Source organism: Schistocerca piceifrons, chromosome 11 (assembly GCF_021461385.2).
Source record: "Schistocerca piceifrons isolate TAMUIC-IGC-003096 chromosome 11, iqSchPice1.1, whole genome shotgun sequence".
Classification (NCBI taxonomy): domain Eukaryota; kingdom Metazoa; phylum Arthropoda; class Insecta; order Orthoptera; family Acrididae; genus Schistocerca; species Schistocerca piceifrons.
The window spans coordinates 54274595-54293615 of record NC_060148.1 but is presented as its reverse complement, the minus strand read 5'-3'; the positions used below and the strand labels follow the sequence as shown (position 1 = coordinate 54293615).

The window sequence follows — 19021 nt, the reverse complement described above, 5'->3', positions numbered from 1 at the left end:
AAAAAAATGTTGTGAATTTTCATTACAATTGAAAAAAAATCATCTTTAATAACTGAACTAAAATTTTGTAAAATCCCTGTGTTAAGTTGTAGCCCATATTCCAATAAATAATCTGTAAAAAGTTCAACTTCCTACCTCAAATACTTTGTGAGGAAAGATGTAATTTATAAGCGTGATTTTAACATTGCAAGTATAGGGCGTTCCGGAGCCCCTTAAGTGATTTGCCTAAACCTTGATGGTTCCTTTCAAAGGGCACAGCTCATTTTGTTCCCCATCCCTACTGCTAGGACCTCAGTGTTGACAGGATGTTAAACCCTAAACTTCATTTTGAGAGGCGGGGGGGGGGGGGGGGGGGGGGGGGGGGGGGGTCGGACACTGAAGGTTTCAGATTGATTATATAATGGAAAGACAGAGATTTGAAAACCTAATTTCCAGGGGCAGTTGTTAACTCTAACCATAATTTATTGGCTATAGCCTGTAATTCAGAACTAAAGAAATTTTAAAAAGGAAAGAAATTATGGAGATGGGATTCTGATAAATTAAAGAAATCACAGGTTATTGAGAGTTTCAGAGAGAACATCAGGCAATGTTTGACTGAGACAGGGAATACAACAGAAAACTTATGGGTAGCTTTGAGAGATAAAATAGTGAAGAGAGCAGAGGATCTAGTAGGTAAAAAAAAACAAGGCCCAGTATAAAACCCTGGATAACACAGGAGATATTAAATTTCAGTGACAAAAGGATGAAATATAGAAATACAGCAAATGAAGCAAGTAAAAGGGAATATAGATGTCTGAACAAAGAGATTGACTTAATCTGCAAAATGGCTACACAGGAATGGCTAGACAGAAAATGCAAAGCTATAACAGCATGTGTAACTTGCGGAAAAATAGATGCCTCTTACACAAAAATTACAGCCTCTGGAGAAAAACTGAAATTGCTGAATGAATATTAAGAGTTCAAATGGCAAGCCAGTTGTAAGAAAAGAAAGAATAGCTCTACGGTTGAAGGAAAAAATAGAGGATTTTTATATGGTAAACAAATTCAAGGACAATATTATAGAAGTAGATGAGGATGACGCAGGGGATATGATACTAAGACAAGAATTTTACAGAGCACAGAAATGTCCCATTACAATACAGGCATATGGAATAGATGACACACTCTTTGAGTTTTTTAAATCCGTGGGAGAGCAAGCTGTGACAAAACCGTTCCACCTGGTGTGTGAGGTATATGAGACAGGAAAAATACCGTCAAACTTTAGGAACAATGTAATAATTCCAATTGTGGTTGCAAAATACTGCACGAATTATTCACACAAGAGTATAAAAAGCTGGTAGCGCTTGATATTGGGGAAAATCTGTCCAAGTTCTCGAAAAATGTAGGTACATGCAGTGCAAATCTGACCCTATGAATTATCCCTGAAAATACGTTAAGGAAAGGCAAACCTAAATTTACAGCATTTGTAGAAATCAGAGAAAGCTTTAGAGAGTGTGGGCTGGACTACACTCTTTGAAATTCTGAAGCCAGCAGGAATAAAATACAGGGAGTGAAAGATTATCTTCAACTTGTACAAAAACCAGTTATAAGAGTCGAAGGACATGAAAGGGAAGCAGTGGTCGAGGAGGGAGTGAGACAGAGATGACAAAGGATTTGGAAGAATAGCTGAATAGAAAGTACAGTGTCTTCAAAATGAGAATATAAGATGAACATCAACAAAAGTAAAACAAGGGTATTGGAACGCAGTCAAATTAAATCAAGTGATGCTGAGAAAATTAGATTAAGAAATGATACATTTAAAGTAGTACATGATTTTTGCTGTTTTGTCAGCAAAATAACTGATGACAGCTGAGGTACACAGGATATGTAATGCAGACTGGCTATAGCAAGGAAAGCATTTCTGACAAAGACAAATTTGTTAACACGTAATATCATTTTAATAGTTAAATATTCTTTCCTAAAGTGATTTGTCTGCAGTGTAGCCTTGTACGGAAATTAAAACATGGATGATAAGCAGTTGAGACAAGAAGCAGCTTTTGACATTTGGTGGTACAGGGGAATGCTGAAGATTAGATGGGTGGATCATGTAACTAGTGAGGAGGTACTGAACAGAACGAAGGAAAAAAGAAATTTGTAGCACAACCTGATCAAAAGAAAGGATTGGTTGATAGAACACATTATGAGACATCACGGGGTTACTGTATTTACTCGAGCCTAAGCCGCACTTTTTTCCAATTTTTGAAGTCCAAAAAACCGCCTGCGGCTTAGAATCGAGTGCAAAGTAAGCGGAAGTTCTGAAAAATGTTGTTAGGTGCCGCCACAACTAACTTCTGGCGTCACATATATGTAGCGCTACACAGGCATACTTTGCAGGCACAAAGATAAATACTGGCGCCAAAACCTCTGCGCCAGTAAATAAATTAAAATAAAGGTGGAAGACGAGCTTTTTTCTCCACCCCGAGTTTCGACCACTGCATTTTCATACATTATCCAACGAAGTAAATACAAATTCCGTATTGTTCATCTTCGAATGTAGCAGCATTTCAATGTAATACGAAAATCAGACTGGCAAGACTGTTCGGGATGTTTGTCAATATGGCCAACTCTACGTTCTGAATTTTTTCCTACCTGTGAGAAGAGATGGTTTCTAATAGGAACTTTTATGAATTGTGAATTACATGCAGTCTTCTCTTCGCCATAATAATAATACGAATATAAACATTTTGCCATGTATTCTTTCGTGTTTGCTGCTATCTCATTTAAATCCTGTCTGCCTAATAAACGACGAACCTAGATGAGACAACAGCAAACGTGGAAGAATGTACATATCATGTCATGTTTATATTCGTATGATTCTTATGCCTAAAAGTGATACAGTCAGAAATAAAGCATGGCAATTGACTAGATTTTTAAATCTAAGATGACTCTAATTTCTGTGCAGTATGTTATGTACTAAAGAGGCGTGTGCAAAGATTTTCAAATGGAGAAAAATTTTCGCTAAACTCTCGTTCAGAACATCTTCTATCATACGCAGTCTATTATTTGGTTCTTGTTGGTCATTATCAAAGAAAGCAGCAGTATAAGTAACAACAAATAGCAGTCTCTCTCTCTCTCTTTCTCTCTCTTTTTCAAGCTGCTGTAGCACGCACAAAAGCAAGCTATAAACCATGCCGCGAGCGGCGACAGGCCGAAGACACTCATAATCAGAATGCGGCAAACAATGCATGACACAGTACAGTAATGCGTTTTCACTTCAGAGTGACGTGAACACCTATAACAAAGAGAACGGCAGTTATCAGATCAAAGAAAAATAAGCAATCAATTCAAACCTGATAAAGCACGTGAAAAAGGAAGGGTACCACTACCTGTATAAATATGGACAGAGCGCCTGACGCATGGCAATGGCTACCTGGTAAAGCTTAACTGCTAAACTTATGACTCGGACCACACTACTGTAGCTGTATCGTCATTGATTCAACCTAAATTGTGTCTAATATTACAATGGACCAACTTTGTTTCGACTTAGAGGTGCGGCCTAAAACTATTCTCTACCCTTGAATTTCGAGTCTCAAATTTCAGATGCGGCTTAGATTCGGGAAAATTTTTTTCCCTTGATTTCGAGTCTCATTTTTCAGGTGCGGCTTAGATTCGAGTAAATACGGTATCAGATTTAAAAGGATGTAGGTTGCAGTAGTCATTCAGGGATTAGGAGGCTTGCACAGGGTAGAGAAGTACAGATAGCTGCATGTAACCAGTCTTTGGACTGAAGACCACAACGACAAACAACAAAACAACAACAAGATGTCAGAGTACGCAGTTTGCGAGCCATTTTACCTGTATTACCCATCCTTTACTTTCCCTATACTTGTGCATATGTTCAGTCATGTTTGTGTTAACTTACTGATAAAGCAGCAAACTGTGCAAGATGATAAAATTGTTCTAGCACCAAATGAAATGCAATGGAGAGTAAATACAGAATCAGGCATTACATGTATTTATAGGATCGTTTTTGTAAAAATTAAGGTCACTGATCCCACCTGTGGAAACTTAAATATTAAACTTAACATGCAAGTAATGAGAATTTAGCTAACTACATCATGTTTCATATTGATATGTTTGGTACATGTACACACATCTAATGACGCCTTTTAATCTAAATCTGCCTATTGTTTTGAGACATAAATTTCAGTAATTGACAGTGTGTGGCATCACAAATTACTATAATGGCTAGGTGGAGAGCAGTGGAAGTTCTAATCAAAGGGAAAAGAGCATCCCAGACATTACGGGTTAGGACAGACAGCGAGAATTGCATCTGGGACATGAAGAAAAGTCGAGTTGCATTTGTGACATAATGAAGGAAGGTATTGCTGTGGGAAAGTGGAGCAAGAATTTGCATCTAGGTCAAGGTAAAGTGAAGATGCGTTGGACATCAAATAGGAACAATAAAAGGATAGCATCTGAACCCTCACTTACTAGTGGCAACTACTGAATGCCAAACACAATTTATTTGCTGTCACACGTGTTTCCGATCATATCTAGATTACAGATGGGCTAAAGACTTACAAAAATTGTGTACTCAGTTCCACATCATCAAGCAAGCAAAGAAGCAATAATTTAGTCTAAAAAAAACAGGTGTCAGCTGGCACACTTCAAACCCTATCAGTGCAGTAATGTCAGAGCTTTTTGACTGTAGAGGATATCCATAAACACAACAACTTTTGAGTGCATGATAATGTACAAATTTCTTGATGAAATTAAGTAATTTACATATTACAGCCACGTATGCTATCTGTGAGTATTATGAAATCAGCATGCATGTGACATCACGCATTACCTAACGTGTTCTCAAATGCCGTGCATAAAAGCAGAATTCTTCCGGGGTTCGTACCTTGTGTTCTATTGATGATAGGGTCAAGTGTTTCAGACAGCCCTTCGACTTGAGGCCATTTGTATACACAACACAAGGATTGTCTTAGTGTCACTATCCTACATCATAGGGTCAAAGTATGAGTATTACACACTTCATCCTGCATAGGCAAATGGAGCACATTAGTTGGTTCTTTTTGTATTAGATGTGATAATGGTGGGCCATAAGGGGCAGTTCCTTAGAAAAGACCAAAACAGATTTTTAACATTTTTTCATACCAAAATAGAGTCACAAATTCCAAGATGGTTACAGACAGCAAACAGGTGTAATTTTTATATTATATTCCTAAGAGTCTAATCTTGAACAACCTTGAAAATTTTCTTGATAACTTTATCCATTGCCGAGATACAGATATTCAAAGTTACTTTACTTGTTCTCATCAAATGTAGTACGAGGTGAAAATGTAATTTATAAAGTGATATAGTGCAGAAAAATATTCTGTAAAGTGTGTCTGTTATAATCGGGAAGGTTCTGGGAACACATCATTGTAATACTGAAACACATACAAATTTTTTGTGCGTGTAAATTCCACTCTGAATTGTGAATTGGATTTGCCTTACAGTAGGGTCTCGATAGTTTGAGTTTCCAATAATCCGAGCCTCTTTTTAAGAAAAAAAAAAGGTTGCAATGATCTACTTTCCTTTTTTTTTACTGACATGATAAATAATGAAAACATCATTGCAAAAGATAGATAGGGAGAGTACAGCTCAATGACAAATCAGACCACAATGCAATCAACACCGAAAATTAGCTCGCTGCCCTGTTGCACGAACATCTGTTGTCAGTATGGCACGAAATACCCTGACTGCTGCCGGCTGCTACCGATCAAAACTGGGGAGTTCATACGCTGCTGTAGTTTGCAGTACATACCTGTACTGTACAGTGTTGTGTATCGTTTTGTTTGTTGACTGTGTGTTCCGTTGTACACTTTGCAAAGATGAGTGCTGTGACTAACAAGAGGAAATTTGTGCCTTTGCATCTAAATATAGAAGCACTAAGACGACTCAACAAAGGAGAAACAATAAAAAAACTTGCTCTCGAATATGGTGTCGGTGAAGTTACTGTTGATGACTGGCAAAGAAACTGACTTAAATTGGAACAGTTTTCTTCACAGAAATGTTCACACAAATCTCTCAGTCGAAGAAGTATAAAGAAGTCAGACTTCAAAATAACAAGTGAGGCATTGTTCATATGGTTTACCCAACAGAGACAGAAGGGTGCTCCAATTTCTGGCCCAATCTTGCAAGAAAAAGCTTTGATTTTCAGAAACCAGCTGCACGAAGGGGATGACAATTTCGCCGCTAGTGTGGGCTGGCTCGACAAGTGGAAGAAGAGGTATGGAGTGCGTCAACTAGACGAATGTGGAGAAAATCTCTCTGATGACGCTCAGCCCGTTTCAGAATTTATTGTCGAGTTTAAAAAAATCATAACTGACGAAAATTTGTCTAATGAACAAATATATAACTGTGACGAAACTGGGATAAATTTTAAAATGTTGCCAGCGAGAACACTTGCTTCTTGTAAAGAAAAAAAGTGCTCCTGGGCGCAAAGAAAGCAAAGAGCGGCTCACAGTTATGGCAGCTTCACATGCAACTGGAAACCACAAACTAAAACTAGTTGTGATTGGGAAGTCTGCCAAGAATGTACATTCAAGAATGTATCCATCTCAGCTCTTCCGGTTGTCTACACACATCAGAATAATGCCTGGATGAATCAGGAAATCTTCAAGAACTGTTTTTTTTTAACTCATTTGTACCTTACTGCAAGAATTTTTTAAAAGGAAGTGGACTGCCATCAAAAGCAATTTTGCTCATGGATAATGCGTCCTCACATCCAAGTGCAGGAGAACTGCAGTGCGACGGTATCCGCGCCTTGTTTTTCCCTCCAAATGTTACCTGTCTCATTCAGCCCATCGATCAGGGCGTTCTGGAATGTCTAAAAAAAGTATCGATGGCGATTGCTATAGTCAATCCGGCATTCCGAAGACAACGAAAGCATTGTAGGAGCTTTGAAGAAAGTGACTTTGAAGAACGTCGTGTACTGGATTAGCAAATTTTGGAGCAAAATAAAGTCAGACACAATTTCTAAGTCATGGAGGAAAATTCTACAGGAAAGTATACCAGACACAGAAACTGAAGATTCAGCAGATGAGGACGATCAACCATTGTGTAATTTAATCAGAAGATTGGCAGGGTGTGAAGAGGCAGAGGAGGTGGAAGTAGGCGAGTGGTTAAATGCGGACGGACAGTTGGAAGTGACAGACTCTTCTAGAATTGACACGGTTACCATTCCATGGCAGTGTGACGAGGCAGTGGCTGCACCGATGATGAGTCACACCGGTGGCTACGCTGCTCTCGAGGCCGCCGTATGCTACGTGGAACAACAAACAGCCTGAGGCGACACCAACTGACCTACTGCTCCTGAGACGGTGGCGTGACACTGCCGCGAGGAAACGTTGCAGCTCCGCCAAACAAAAGACACTTCACTATTACTTGTCTACATAAATAATTATTGTTATTCTGCCAGTGCAAATGCACGTGTAAATACTTTTATTTTAATAAAGTTCATATTTTGACCTGTATTACGTACAATATCATAATACTTCTTTTTCCCATTTAAATTTCGATAGTCCGAGTTTTCGATAGTTCGAGCTGGTTCCGGTCCCGTTCACCTCAAACTATCTAGACTCTACTGTACTTCAATTTCACATATGTGAACTATGAAAATGTTACTGACTGAAAGTTCCTTTCATATGAGTGATATGCCCTGCTGTGGTAGGGAAAAGAAAGGAACCAATGCAAAAATGCTCCTATCAGAGCACAAAAAAGGCAAGTATACTGCTGTTTAGAAGACTGACTGAAAAGTGGGGTACCAGCCGCCTCATTCTACCTTGCTCAGCACCTTTAAAAATTTTGCCATGCAAACATATTTGTACTTGAAACTTCCTGGCAGATTAAAACTGTGTGCCCGACCGAGACTCGAACTCGGGACCTTTGCCTTTCGCCGGCAAGCGCACTACCATCTGAGCTACCGAAGCACGACTCACGCCCGGTCTCACAGCTTCACTTCTGCCAGTATCTCGTCTCCTACCTTCCAAACTTTACAGAAGCTCTCCTGCGAACCTTGCAGAACTAGCACTCCTGAAAGAAAGGATATTGCGGAGACATGGCTTAGCCACAGCCTGGGGGATGTTTCCAGAATGAGATTTTCACTCTGCAGCGGAGTGTGTGCTGATATGAAACTTCCTGGCAGATTAAAACTGTGTGCCCGACCGAGACTCGAACTCGGGACCTTTGCCTTTCGTGGGCAAGCGCTCTACCATCTGAGCTACCGAAGCACGACTCACGCCCGGTAAAGTTTGGAAGGTAGGAGACGAGATACTGGCAGAAGTGAAGCTGTTGTTGAAGCTTTTGTTGAAGTTTACAGAACATACCTTCACCGAGGAGTCAAGCAGTATATTGCTCCCTCCTACGTATATCTCGCGAAGAAACCATGAGGATAAAATCAGAGAGATTAGAGCCCACACAGAGGCATACCGACAATCTTTCTTTCCACAAACAATAAGATACTGGAATAGAAGGGAGAACCAATAGAGGTACTCAAAGTACCCTCCGCCACATACAGTCAGGTGGCTTGCGGAGTATGGATGTAGATGTAGATGTAGATTGTTAGCCAAAAACTGTCGAACAGAGATGGCTGTGTGTGCAGGTGGGTTGCTGTGGTGGAAGAATCAGTCTCCTGTCTGCCACAAATGGAATCATTTTTGATAAACACTGTTGCACAAACTTCTTAAAACTTCCAAATGAAAGGTTTGATTGATGGTGTGACTTGGGGAACAAACTGTGAATGAACTACGCCTTTGGCATCAAAAAAGCAAATCAGCACTGTTTTGATGTTCGATTTGACTTGAAGACATTTTTTTTGGTCGGTGTGACGACGATGTCTTCCATTGGCATGACTGTTGCTTTGTTTCTGGGCCATACACATAGCACAATGACTCATCACCAGGAATGACTTTTGACAGGAAATCTGGATCAGTTTCAAGCTGTTGTTTCAAAGCACAACATGTTTCAGCTAGACATTCCTTTTGATTGTTAGTGAGAACCCGAGGAACAAACTTGGCAGCAACCCTTTTCATTCCCAAATCTTCCATTAAAATTCTCTGAACCGAGCTCCGAGGTAACCCACTACTCTCTGACAGTCAATCAATTGTCTGTTGAAGGTCTGTGAGAATAAGCCCTTACATTTCTTCAATATTTTCGTCAATTTGGGCAGCTGATTGATTTCTAGAATGAGGTTTGCCATCAATCAATATGTCACCATTTTTAAATCGAGCAGACCACTCGTACAATCGAGTTTTTCCCATAGAGTCATCCTGGTAATTCAAATTAAAACAGTTTCAACAGCATTTTTACTGAGCAGAAAACAAAATTTCACAAATGCACATTGTTCACTTAAACTTGCAATCATAAAAAATGAAATGTGAACAAAACAGTGCTAGGAAAACCAATCACAGAATGGACAGAACGAGCCATGTCGATAGCACAGGTGTCCCTAAAGTGGCAATGAGTTGCGCTATACATGCCTAGTGGCAGAAATGCATACTAGACAAGCTCTACCCACGGCAATGTTATTCCACTGTTTCTCTCTCTCTCTCTCTCTCTCTCTCTCTCTCTTTTCTGTACCACCTGGTAGAATGGAGGGAGCTCGTGAGAGTTGTTTTTAACAAAATGAATATGTTTGCATGCCAAACTTTTTGTGGAAAAACGAAGGTAGATTGACATAGGGGGTACCCTTCTTTGCTGAGTCTTTTAAACATGTGCATATCTGCCTTTTTCGTGTTCCAATAGGAGCATTTTTCCCACTGCTATGATAACACTCAAATGCGCTCCACAACTCTACATGTACACTCCCATTCTTTTGATGAAATTTTTCAACTTTTTGGCACACTTGCACCCCCAGTTCTGAAATTACACACTGAATCTCAGCTTTGAGCTCTGTAAGTGATAGCGATTTGTTATCATTCACTCGAAATTTTAAATATCCACACTAAAAAAAATCAAATCACACGGTATCAAATCACAAGACCTGGGTGTCCAATTCACATCGGTATTCAAAGAAATCATCAGGCCGGGAAACCTCTCCTGTAAGAAGTCCAATGTGTGACACGTTGCACCATGGTGTTGAAATCAACCAGCACTTCCATGATCCAGTTCAGACCATAAAAGCTGTCTTAACATATTGCAGTAGTATTCACTGCCCACTGTTAATGCCACTTTTGAAAAGGACAGCCCAATTATGCCCCCAGCCCAAATGCTACACTACACATTCACTTGTTGTTGGTGCAATGGCTTCTCCATAACTACTCTAAAGTCTTCTGTGCCCCAAATCCTGCATTTTAGGTTGTTCGCTATGCCATTCAAAAGAAAGTACACCTTACCACAGAATGTTATTTTATTTAGTGAATTGTCATTCTTTGTTTTGCTAGCACGCCACATGTGAATGCTTGGTGCCTTTTTTTGTGACCATTTGACTTCAATTACCATGTCAGTGGGATTTTATAGTCCAAAAGGTGCAGATCATCTTCCAGGATATGTTGGTTCTGGGAATATCCAATTGTTGTGAACATAACCGAATAGATTTTGCCTCACTTACATCAACATTACTATTCGCAATGGTGATGTTTTCCACAGGACTAATACGAGGATGCCCTGAGACTTTAATTTCCAAAATCGAACTGGTGTTCTCAATCTTAGCAACCACATTCAACTAATTGGGTGCACTATGTTCACCAAATATTCCGCAGAGTTTACAAACAGTCTCTCCACAACATTCGAGACATTTGGATAGCAATGTGCGGCTGTTGCTGATGATGCTGTGGTGTACGGGAAGGTGTCGTCGTTGAGTGACTGTAGGAGGATACAAGATGACTTGGACAGAATTTGTGATTGGTGTAAACAATGGCAGCTAACTCTAAATATAGATATATGTAAGTTAATGCAGATGAAGAGGAAAAAGAATCCCGTAATGTTTGAATACTCCATTAGTAGTGTAGCGCTCGACACAGTCACGTCAATTAAATATTTGAGCGTAACGTTGCAGAGCGATATGAAGTGGGTCAAGCATGTAAAGGCAGTTGTGGGCAAGGCGGATAGTCGTCTTCGGTTCATTGGTAGAATTTTGGGAGATGTGGTTCATCTGTAAAGGAGACCGCTTATAAAACACTAATACGACCTATTCTTGAGTACTGCTCGAGCATTTGGGATCCCTATCAGGTCGAATTGAGGGAGGACATCGAAGCAATTCAGAGGCGGGCTGCTAAATTTGTTACTGGTAGGTTTGATCATCACGCGAGTGTTACAGAAATGCTTCAGGAAATCGGGTGGGAGTCTCTAGAGGAAAGGAGGCGTTCTTTTCGTGAATCGCTACTGAGGAAATTCAGAGAACCGGCATTTGAGGCTGACTGCACTACAATTTTACTGCCGCCAACTTATATTTTGCGGAAAGACCAGAAAGATAAGATAGAGAGATTAGGGCTCGTACAGAGGCATATAGGCAATCATTTTTCCCTCGTTCTGTTTGGGAGTGGAAAAGGGAGAGAAGATGCTAGTTGCGGTACGAGGTACCCTCCGCCACGCACCGTTTGGTGGATTGCGGAGTATGTATGTAGATGTAGATGAACAGCCTGTCCACAACATTCGAGACATTAGTAGTAAATTTTGGCTACGAAAACATGCCATTCCATTGTGAAACACTCCATTGCTAATGGCAAAGAAAAAAGGTGGAAATTGTGCAATGTCCAGCACTCCCAACGTACTACGGCAGAAATAGTGAGCATTTCAAAAGTTGCTTTCTTTATGAGACAGCCTTTATTTATGCCCTGTCATTCATCTACAATACAACTACCAACTCCACCTCACCCACAATCCACTGCGCGTGCGGACACACTCACCTGCGCGAGTACGCGGGGTGGGAGTAGAGCGCGGGCACTGGCCAACCGGACTCCACAGCCACGCAGTACAGCCCGAACAGGTGGCGGTCACAGCCGGCGTTGTCGCGCGCCTCCGCCATCAGCCGGTCGTGCCTCGCCACCGCTTTCCTCAGCAGGTGCTCACGCTCCGCATTCTGGAGAGGATAACAAGAGGAAAAAAAAAAAATAGTAACTAGAACAGAGGCTGCCACCGGGTTTGCCGTACGGATAAATGTCGCAGACCAGAAAATTTCTGTTTTGATAACAACTCAGCAAATTAAGTGGAAATGGTGATTTTTTGATAACATTATGTGGTAGTCAAACAAAATATTGTCATTTTATATTGAAATCTAGTGAACTGTCTCTTGCTGCTTGGCAGAACATTACAATAAGAAAGGGAAAACTCCTTCCATAAAGATTGCTTATTTACTCACAAACTCATTTCTGTCTCTTTCAGCTACCACTGTGTCTCGATAGAATGTCTCCCAGACCACCTTCTCTACCCAGCGGTTCCTACCCCTGTAACCGACCCCGTTTGCAAAACCTGCCCCGTGCATCCCCCCACAACCACCTACTCCAGCCCCGCTACTGGTAAAACACACACAATTCGAGGCAGGGACACATGTGAAACAACAAATGTCATTTATCAGCCGACATGCCTGCACTGCACAGCCTTTTACTTCGGTATGACGACAACTAAACTGGCTGAGCACACGAACGGGCACAGACGAACTGTCCGCCTAGGAGATGACCAATACCCAGTAGCAGAGCATGCCCTCCAGCATAATTCCAGGGACCTAGGAACCTGCTACACCGTATGTGCCATTTGGCTTCTCCCACCCGACACCAGTCCCTTGGAACTGCGGAGATGGGAACTTGCACTCCAACACATCCTTTCATCCCACCATCCCCCTAGACTGAACCTACGTTAATCAACCTCACTCCTGATATGGGTTTGAATTTTGCACAGGAAGAAATGCAAGTCTTCAACACCAATTTGTCACAGTATCTCCCAGTTGCAGCTCATTTGATCGATTTCCTGGGGCCTGTTTGAAACACAGTGCTCGTCTTATCGCTGTTTTCATTTCTTTTCACCCCTTTTGGACTAGTGACATTGCCAATACTGTCATCAAAAACACTACCCGTTATCTCAAACTTGAGGATCAAATTTTTGATTGTTACCTCTTGTGGACCAGTTGTCTTCAGCTTGAACTCAGTCACAAACTTCCTTTGAGGTGCAGCTGGGCTTTTATTGTTCACCACTTAGATCTCGACAAATGCTACATGCTTAGGCACGCTGTACCGTGACATTTTCACATGCACATGACCGCCAACAAAATACTAATTCCTGTTATGCCCCGCAGCCAACTGTGCAGTTTGAACGTCCTAACGCAAACTGTTCAGAGGTTATGATGATTTTATTTGGTATAGTTAAATAATTGTCACCCTGTAACTTGGAGGTACAACTGGCACACGGTGTATCATTTCACAGGTGGCTCTCGTGGACATAAACAGAGGGTGTGTACTGGCAATGCACAATGTCCTGTTACAGAGCATGCTCTACAACATGATGGTTGTGAGCCAGGTGTCTGCTTCACCACATGTGTCATTCGAATTCTTCCTCATCAGTTTCTTGGAACTGCAGGTGTGAACTGGCATTACAACACATCCTTGATTTTTGCTACCCAGTCAGCCTTAATTTACATTAAATCCTTCGGTCTCAGCATTTCTTCTCAGTAACTATTCATTTTCCTCACTACCTTTCTTTATTCTATTGGGTAATCAGAAAGTCAGTATAAATTAGAAAACTTAACAAATCACGAAATAATGTAGATAGAGAGGTACAAATTGACACACATGCTTGGAATGACAGGGGTTTTATTAGAACCAAAAAAATACAAAAGTTCAAGAAATGTCCGACAGATGGCGCTTCATCTGATCAGAATAGCAATAATTAGCATAACAAAGTAAGACAAAGCAAAGATGATGTTCTTTACAGGAAATCCTTAATATGTCCACCATCATTCCTCAACAATAGCTGTAGTCGAGGAATAATATTGTGAACAGCACTGTAAAGCATGTCCGGAGTTACGGTGAGGCATTGGCGTCGGATGCTGTCTTTCAGCATCCCTAGAGATGTCGGTCGATCACGATACACTTGCGACTTCAGGTAACCCCAAAGCCAATAATCGCACGGACTGAGGTCTGGCGACCTGGGAGGCCAAGCATGACGAAAGTGACGGCTGAGCACACGATCATCACCAAACGACGCACGCAAGAGATCTTTCACGCATCTAGCAATATGGGGTGGTACGTTCCAGCAGGTGTTTATCAGCCAGGCTAGGATGATGCGATTCTGTAACATAGCGGCTTACCTCTCACCCGTCACGGTCACAGTTACAAAACCAGAATCACCCATTTCCTCGAACAAAAAACGCCCGATAACGGTAGATGTGGTAAATCCAACCCATACCGTGACGTTATCATCGTGCAATGGAGTTTCCACGACAGTTCTAGGATTTTTCGGTAACCCAAATTCTGCAGTTGTGGGCATTGACAGACCCTCGGAGCGTGAAATGAATTTCGTCGGTCCACAACACGTTACTCAACCAATCGTCATCTTCTGCCACCATCTTTTGAAATGGCCACACCGCAAATGCCCTCCGCTTCACTAAATCGGCAGGTAACAGTTCACGATGCTGATGGAGTTTGTACGGATAGCATTGGAAGGTACACCTCAGTACCAACCAAACAGTAGTGAATGAAATTCCAGTGCGATGTTCGACTGCACGAGCACTGACTTCTCCGCGCATAAACGAACCCGCTACAATCTCCATTTTTTCCTGAACTGTCTCAGTAGCATTATGCCTCGTGCTCGGTCATCCACTACGGGGTCTATCGTCTAAACACCCCGTGGCGTCGAACTTCGAAACCATTCTCGCCACAGCTGCATTTGTTAACGGACCTGTACCTGTTCGAGTCCCCTTCCTATGACGATAGGATTGTAACGCTGAACTAGCACATTCCCCATTTTGATAATACAGCTTCACTAAAAGTGCCTTTTCAGGTAACGTCAACATACTGCGACTGCTGGTGCATCTGATTCTCTCTCTCATTACAGCTCCTTTTATACACGATTGTCATGTGCAGTCACTGACGTTTTGCTGTCCAGCACCATCTGTGGACATTTTGTGATTTTTTGTTCTAATAAAACCCCATGTCATTCGAAGCATGTGTGTCAATTTTTACCTCTCTATCTATATTATTCCGTTGTTTATAAAGTTTTCAATTTCGTACTGACTTTTTGATCACCCGGTATATGTAGACGTAGATGGGCACATGGAGACCCCTCATGTAGTTGCTGTATCTCATCACCAACTGCAGTTCTCTCTCAGCATGTGGACCAGTATCATTGATGATCGGTTAGCTGGATACTGTGTATTTGTAAACAGGATTACGGTGTAGACATACACAAACTTTCTGGAAAACACCACACCTCATCTTTCTGGAGACACTCCAGCGATCATTCGTCAACGAGCCTATTTACCGCACGGTGGTGCTCCTGCTCACATTGACCGTACAGGTCACTGGTACTCAGATAAAATATTTCCCGATTGACGGAAACAGCAGAGGTGGCTCCAATTGCTTGACCTCCACATTCACCTGTTTTGAACCCTATTGATTTCCACTCGTGGATCTGTTTAAAATCATCACTGGATTTGTCTCCAGAGCCTGACATAGAAACCTTTCAGAATTGCATTGTGGCAAGTTTTGAGCAAAAATACACAGCACTCCAGGGATTCGTGAGTGTGTTCGTGGTGCAGTGAGGCATTGGTTTAAGGTTTGTATTCAAACAGGAGGTGGACATTTGGAAATCTTTCGTAAAAGCAATTACCTTTGAGAAAAAAAAAGTTTCTGGTGAATATCACTGTTGTGAAGGCCATGTCTTGGACATTACCAGACACATGCGATAATGGACTTTTTATATTATTTACATATCGGGAACACATACCTAAAATGATAGCACCAGTTTGCTTTTGTTCTATAATATTATTTTTATTGCTAACCGGTTTTCGGCTTGCAAGGCCATCTTCAGGCATTTACTGAGTATTATCACCAAATAAGTTAAATGTTAGCAGACAACATTGGAAGAGAAGTAACACATCTAGAGTGAAGTAGAAACATACAGTGAGTAACATCTTTGCAATGAAATAGTAAAAACTGAACAGTACATAAATAACAATGGAGTTGACAGGAAAATCTTTAGCACAAAATAAGAATAGCATGCCTACATAACAGTTTCTATTGATAAACAAAACTATTGAAGTAAGATAAAATTAGTACTAGGCAAGGCTGCATCAAGAGGTGTGAAACATGGAGAGTGATACACAACCAATTAAAAAAGAAGAGGCAGTTGTCAATGTAAATACAGAATACACGAGGAACTTAAGCCATATCAATACGATAAACAGAAATTAATAAATGCAGGAAAATTGAGGAGTTTGAGGGAACCTACAGTTTGAGAGTGTGGTGGTACTGCATTTTAACATTAACATTATAATCAAAGCAGTGGCTGTATACCAGTTTACATTAAATAAATGAGCTCAGTAACACACTCTTCAAAACCAAAAAACAATAAGCATCTCTTCTGCGGATCAAGCAGATAACAACTAATTCCTATAATCAGTGATCCCTTTGACTCTGTACTCAAACAACTGTTCCACGTCAAATTCAGCTGTTAGCAGCTGGTAGACAGCCTAATACGACAGAAGCGACATATCGCAATTGTTGCGGGAGGGAGGACGGTCGAAGTGGCACACCGCCAGACGGGCGGACCTTCTTTGCATTCGGAGAGTTGAGAACTGCCTGCTGAATGGCAGGGTGCCGGCTTATCTATCCCCAGGCAGAATGGTATTTCCGGGACTATTTGCACACGTGTGATTGCCAGGAAATAGTTCGACGATCATCGCACCTGTTTCCTGCGCTGTCGGTCGGTGCCCTCTGATGGACGTTGGCTGCACGTACGTGTTTGTTGTCAACTGCGCACTTGCTTCTAAACACTCTTTAATCGGCCAGACTTCGCAGCGACTCACATTGCTGGTCTGTCCGCAGTGTTGCCCCTGCAGTAGGCTTCTGTAGTGACTGCTGCAATTGGTGTCCCCACAGCCGACATGTATGTGATGCTTTCACTGACACTTGCAACATTTAGCACTTCGTTCATTACAGAAGGATAGTTTCACACCAGAGTACAGAAAAACAACACTGTGTTTGGACATGTGTAACTTTCTTGCTGCAGCTGTGTAAGGAGACACATCTCCAATTTGATACTGTGTTTAGCAACGACTGTCTTTACTTGTTGTGAGGTATTAACTTTGTCACGAGACTTCATTCTGCACACGACATCACAGAAACCTTTTATATTAAAATTATTAATTGAAAATCTCATATAAAAATGTGAAACAAATACTAACAAAGAGATAGAGGGATTGGCCAGTACTTACCTCAGCTCAGTACAGACCATAGATACACAAAACAGAACAGAAAATTTACATTCCTAGCTTTCGGAACTTTGTTCCTTCGTCAGGGATGAAAGAGAGGAAAAAAGGGAAGAAGGGAAAGTGGATTCAGTTACTCACAACCCAGGTTATGAAGCAACAGGGAAAGGTAAACAGGGAGGGTAGCGAGGTTGGAGGCATGGTTGTCAGAGGGAAGCCAAAGATATTGTACTGTAAGTACTGTGCCAGCTTCAAACCATAGAGGATGCATACAGAAGTAAAGAGATAAAGATAAACACTACTATGTAGGAAGGAAAGATGTGTGAATGGCTAAAGAGGAAATGGAAAAAGGAGAAGACTGAAGAGTAAATAGGAGTGAGGTTGTGACTGTAGGCTTTCCCAGCGTAAACTATTGATGAAGGTTTCTCGGCTCTCCAGCCTGGTGACAGCGTTGATATCTCGCGATGTTTCGGGAGGTGTCACACTACCCATATAATAATTATTATTATGTGACTACTGGGCATCACACCCACAGAAACGCGTGTGTGTGTGTGAGAGAGAGAGAGAGAGAGAGAGAGAGAGAGAGAGAGAGAGACACACATTATGTTGATGCATAAGTTTGTATTGTTTTTGTTGGTTTAGGTTGTTTTGGGGGGAGGAGACCAAACAGCGAGGTCATCAGCCTCATAGGATTAGGGTAGGGCAGGGAAGGAAGTCGGCCATGCACTTTCCGAGGAACCATCCCAACAAGAACCTGGAACGATTTAGGGAAATCTTGGAAAACCTAAATCAGAATGGCCAGATGTGGGCCTCCAGTGTGCTAACCACTACGCCACCTCGCTCGATTTGTTTTTGTTTCGAATGCTAGTATACCGCTTGCTACGGGTTTATTTATCGATATCTCTTTTTATTTGTAGTTCACTGTTGCTATTTGACTTTTCATACTGTCATTTCGAGATAGTGAATGGAGCTATGGATGCTAGAAAACTGGGTGCCAAGTGGAGAAATCTAAACATTTCCGACACATCTCTAAGAGTTCAATAGGGGCGACAGCAGCGGAGGCAGCCAGCTCTGTGTACGGGGATAATGCCGTGGAACAGAGCATGGCAAGAAAATGGTTTTCTCATTTCGAGGAGGATACTTCTAAGAAGGATCATTTTAAGGAGGATCGTTCTGGCATTAGTGACTGTCCGTCTTCAGTAGGACTTTTAGAGTTTGATGAAGATCATTTAAACACATTAACCCACAATGAACCATGTCAGTGTACTGGAGAACTGGCAAATGTGATGAACTGTGATCTTTCCAACACAGTGCAACATTTGCATGCAGTGGGGAAGGTTCAAAAATCAGGTGTATGGATACTGCATGCTCTAAACAAAAATCACAAAAATCTGCTTGCTCGTCATCAACTGGCTCGTGAGCAACATCGACCGTGCCTATCCTGTATCATTTCTGGCGATGAGAAATGGTGTCTTTATGCTAATATACAGAAAAGAATGAGTTCAAACAAAGTAGTAACTCCCCGTACACAGACCTACGCGCATCCACAAAACTTAATGTTATGCATCTGGTGGAACAGTGACGGTGTGGTGTACTACAATCACTTCCCTGGGGTGTAACCGTCACTGC

At 41.5% G+C, this 19021-nt stretch overlaps 1 protein-coding gene across 3 annotated transcripts in view; it reads right to left on the bottom strand.

The window, feature by feature from the left end:
- The window catches only part of LOC124720113 (peroxisomal carnitine O-octanoyltransferase), a 245074-nt gene that overhangs the window by 32868 nt on the left and 193185 nt on the right, over positions 1-19021 (bottom strand). For all 3 annotated transcript variants that reach the window (XM_047245407.1, XM_047245409.1, XM_047245408.1), the window contains exon 11: positions 11880-12052. In XM_047245407.1, coding sequence (XP_047101363.1) covers positions 11880-12052 — 173 coding nt within the window. The remainder of the gene's footprint in view (positions 1-11879; positions 12053-19021) is intronic.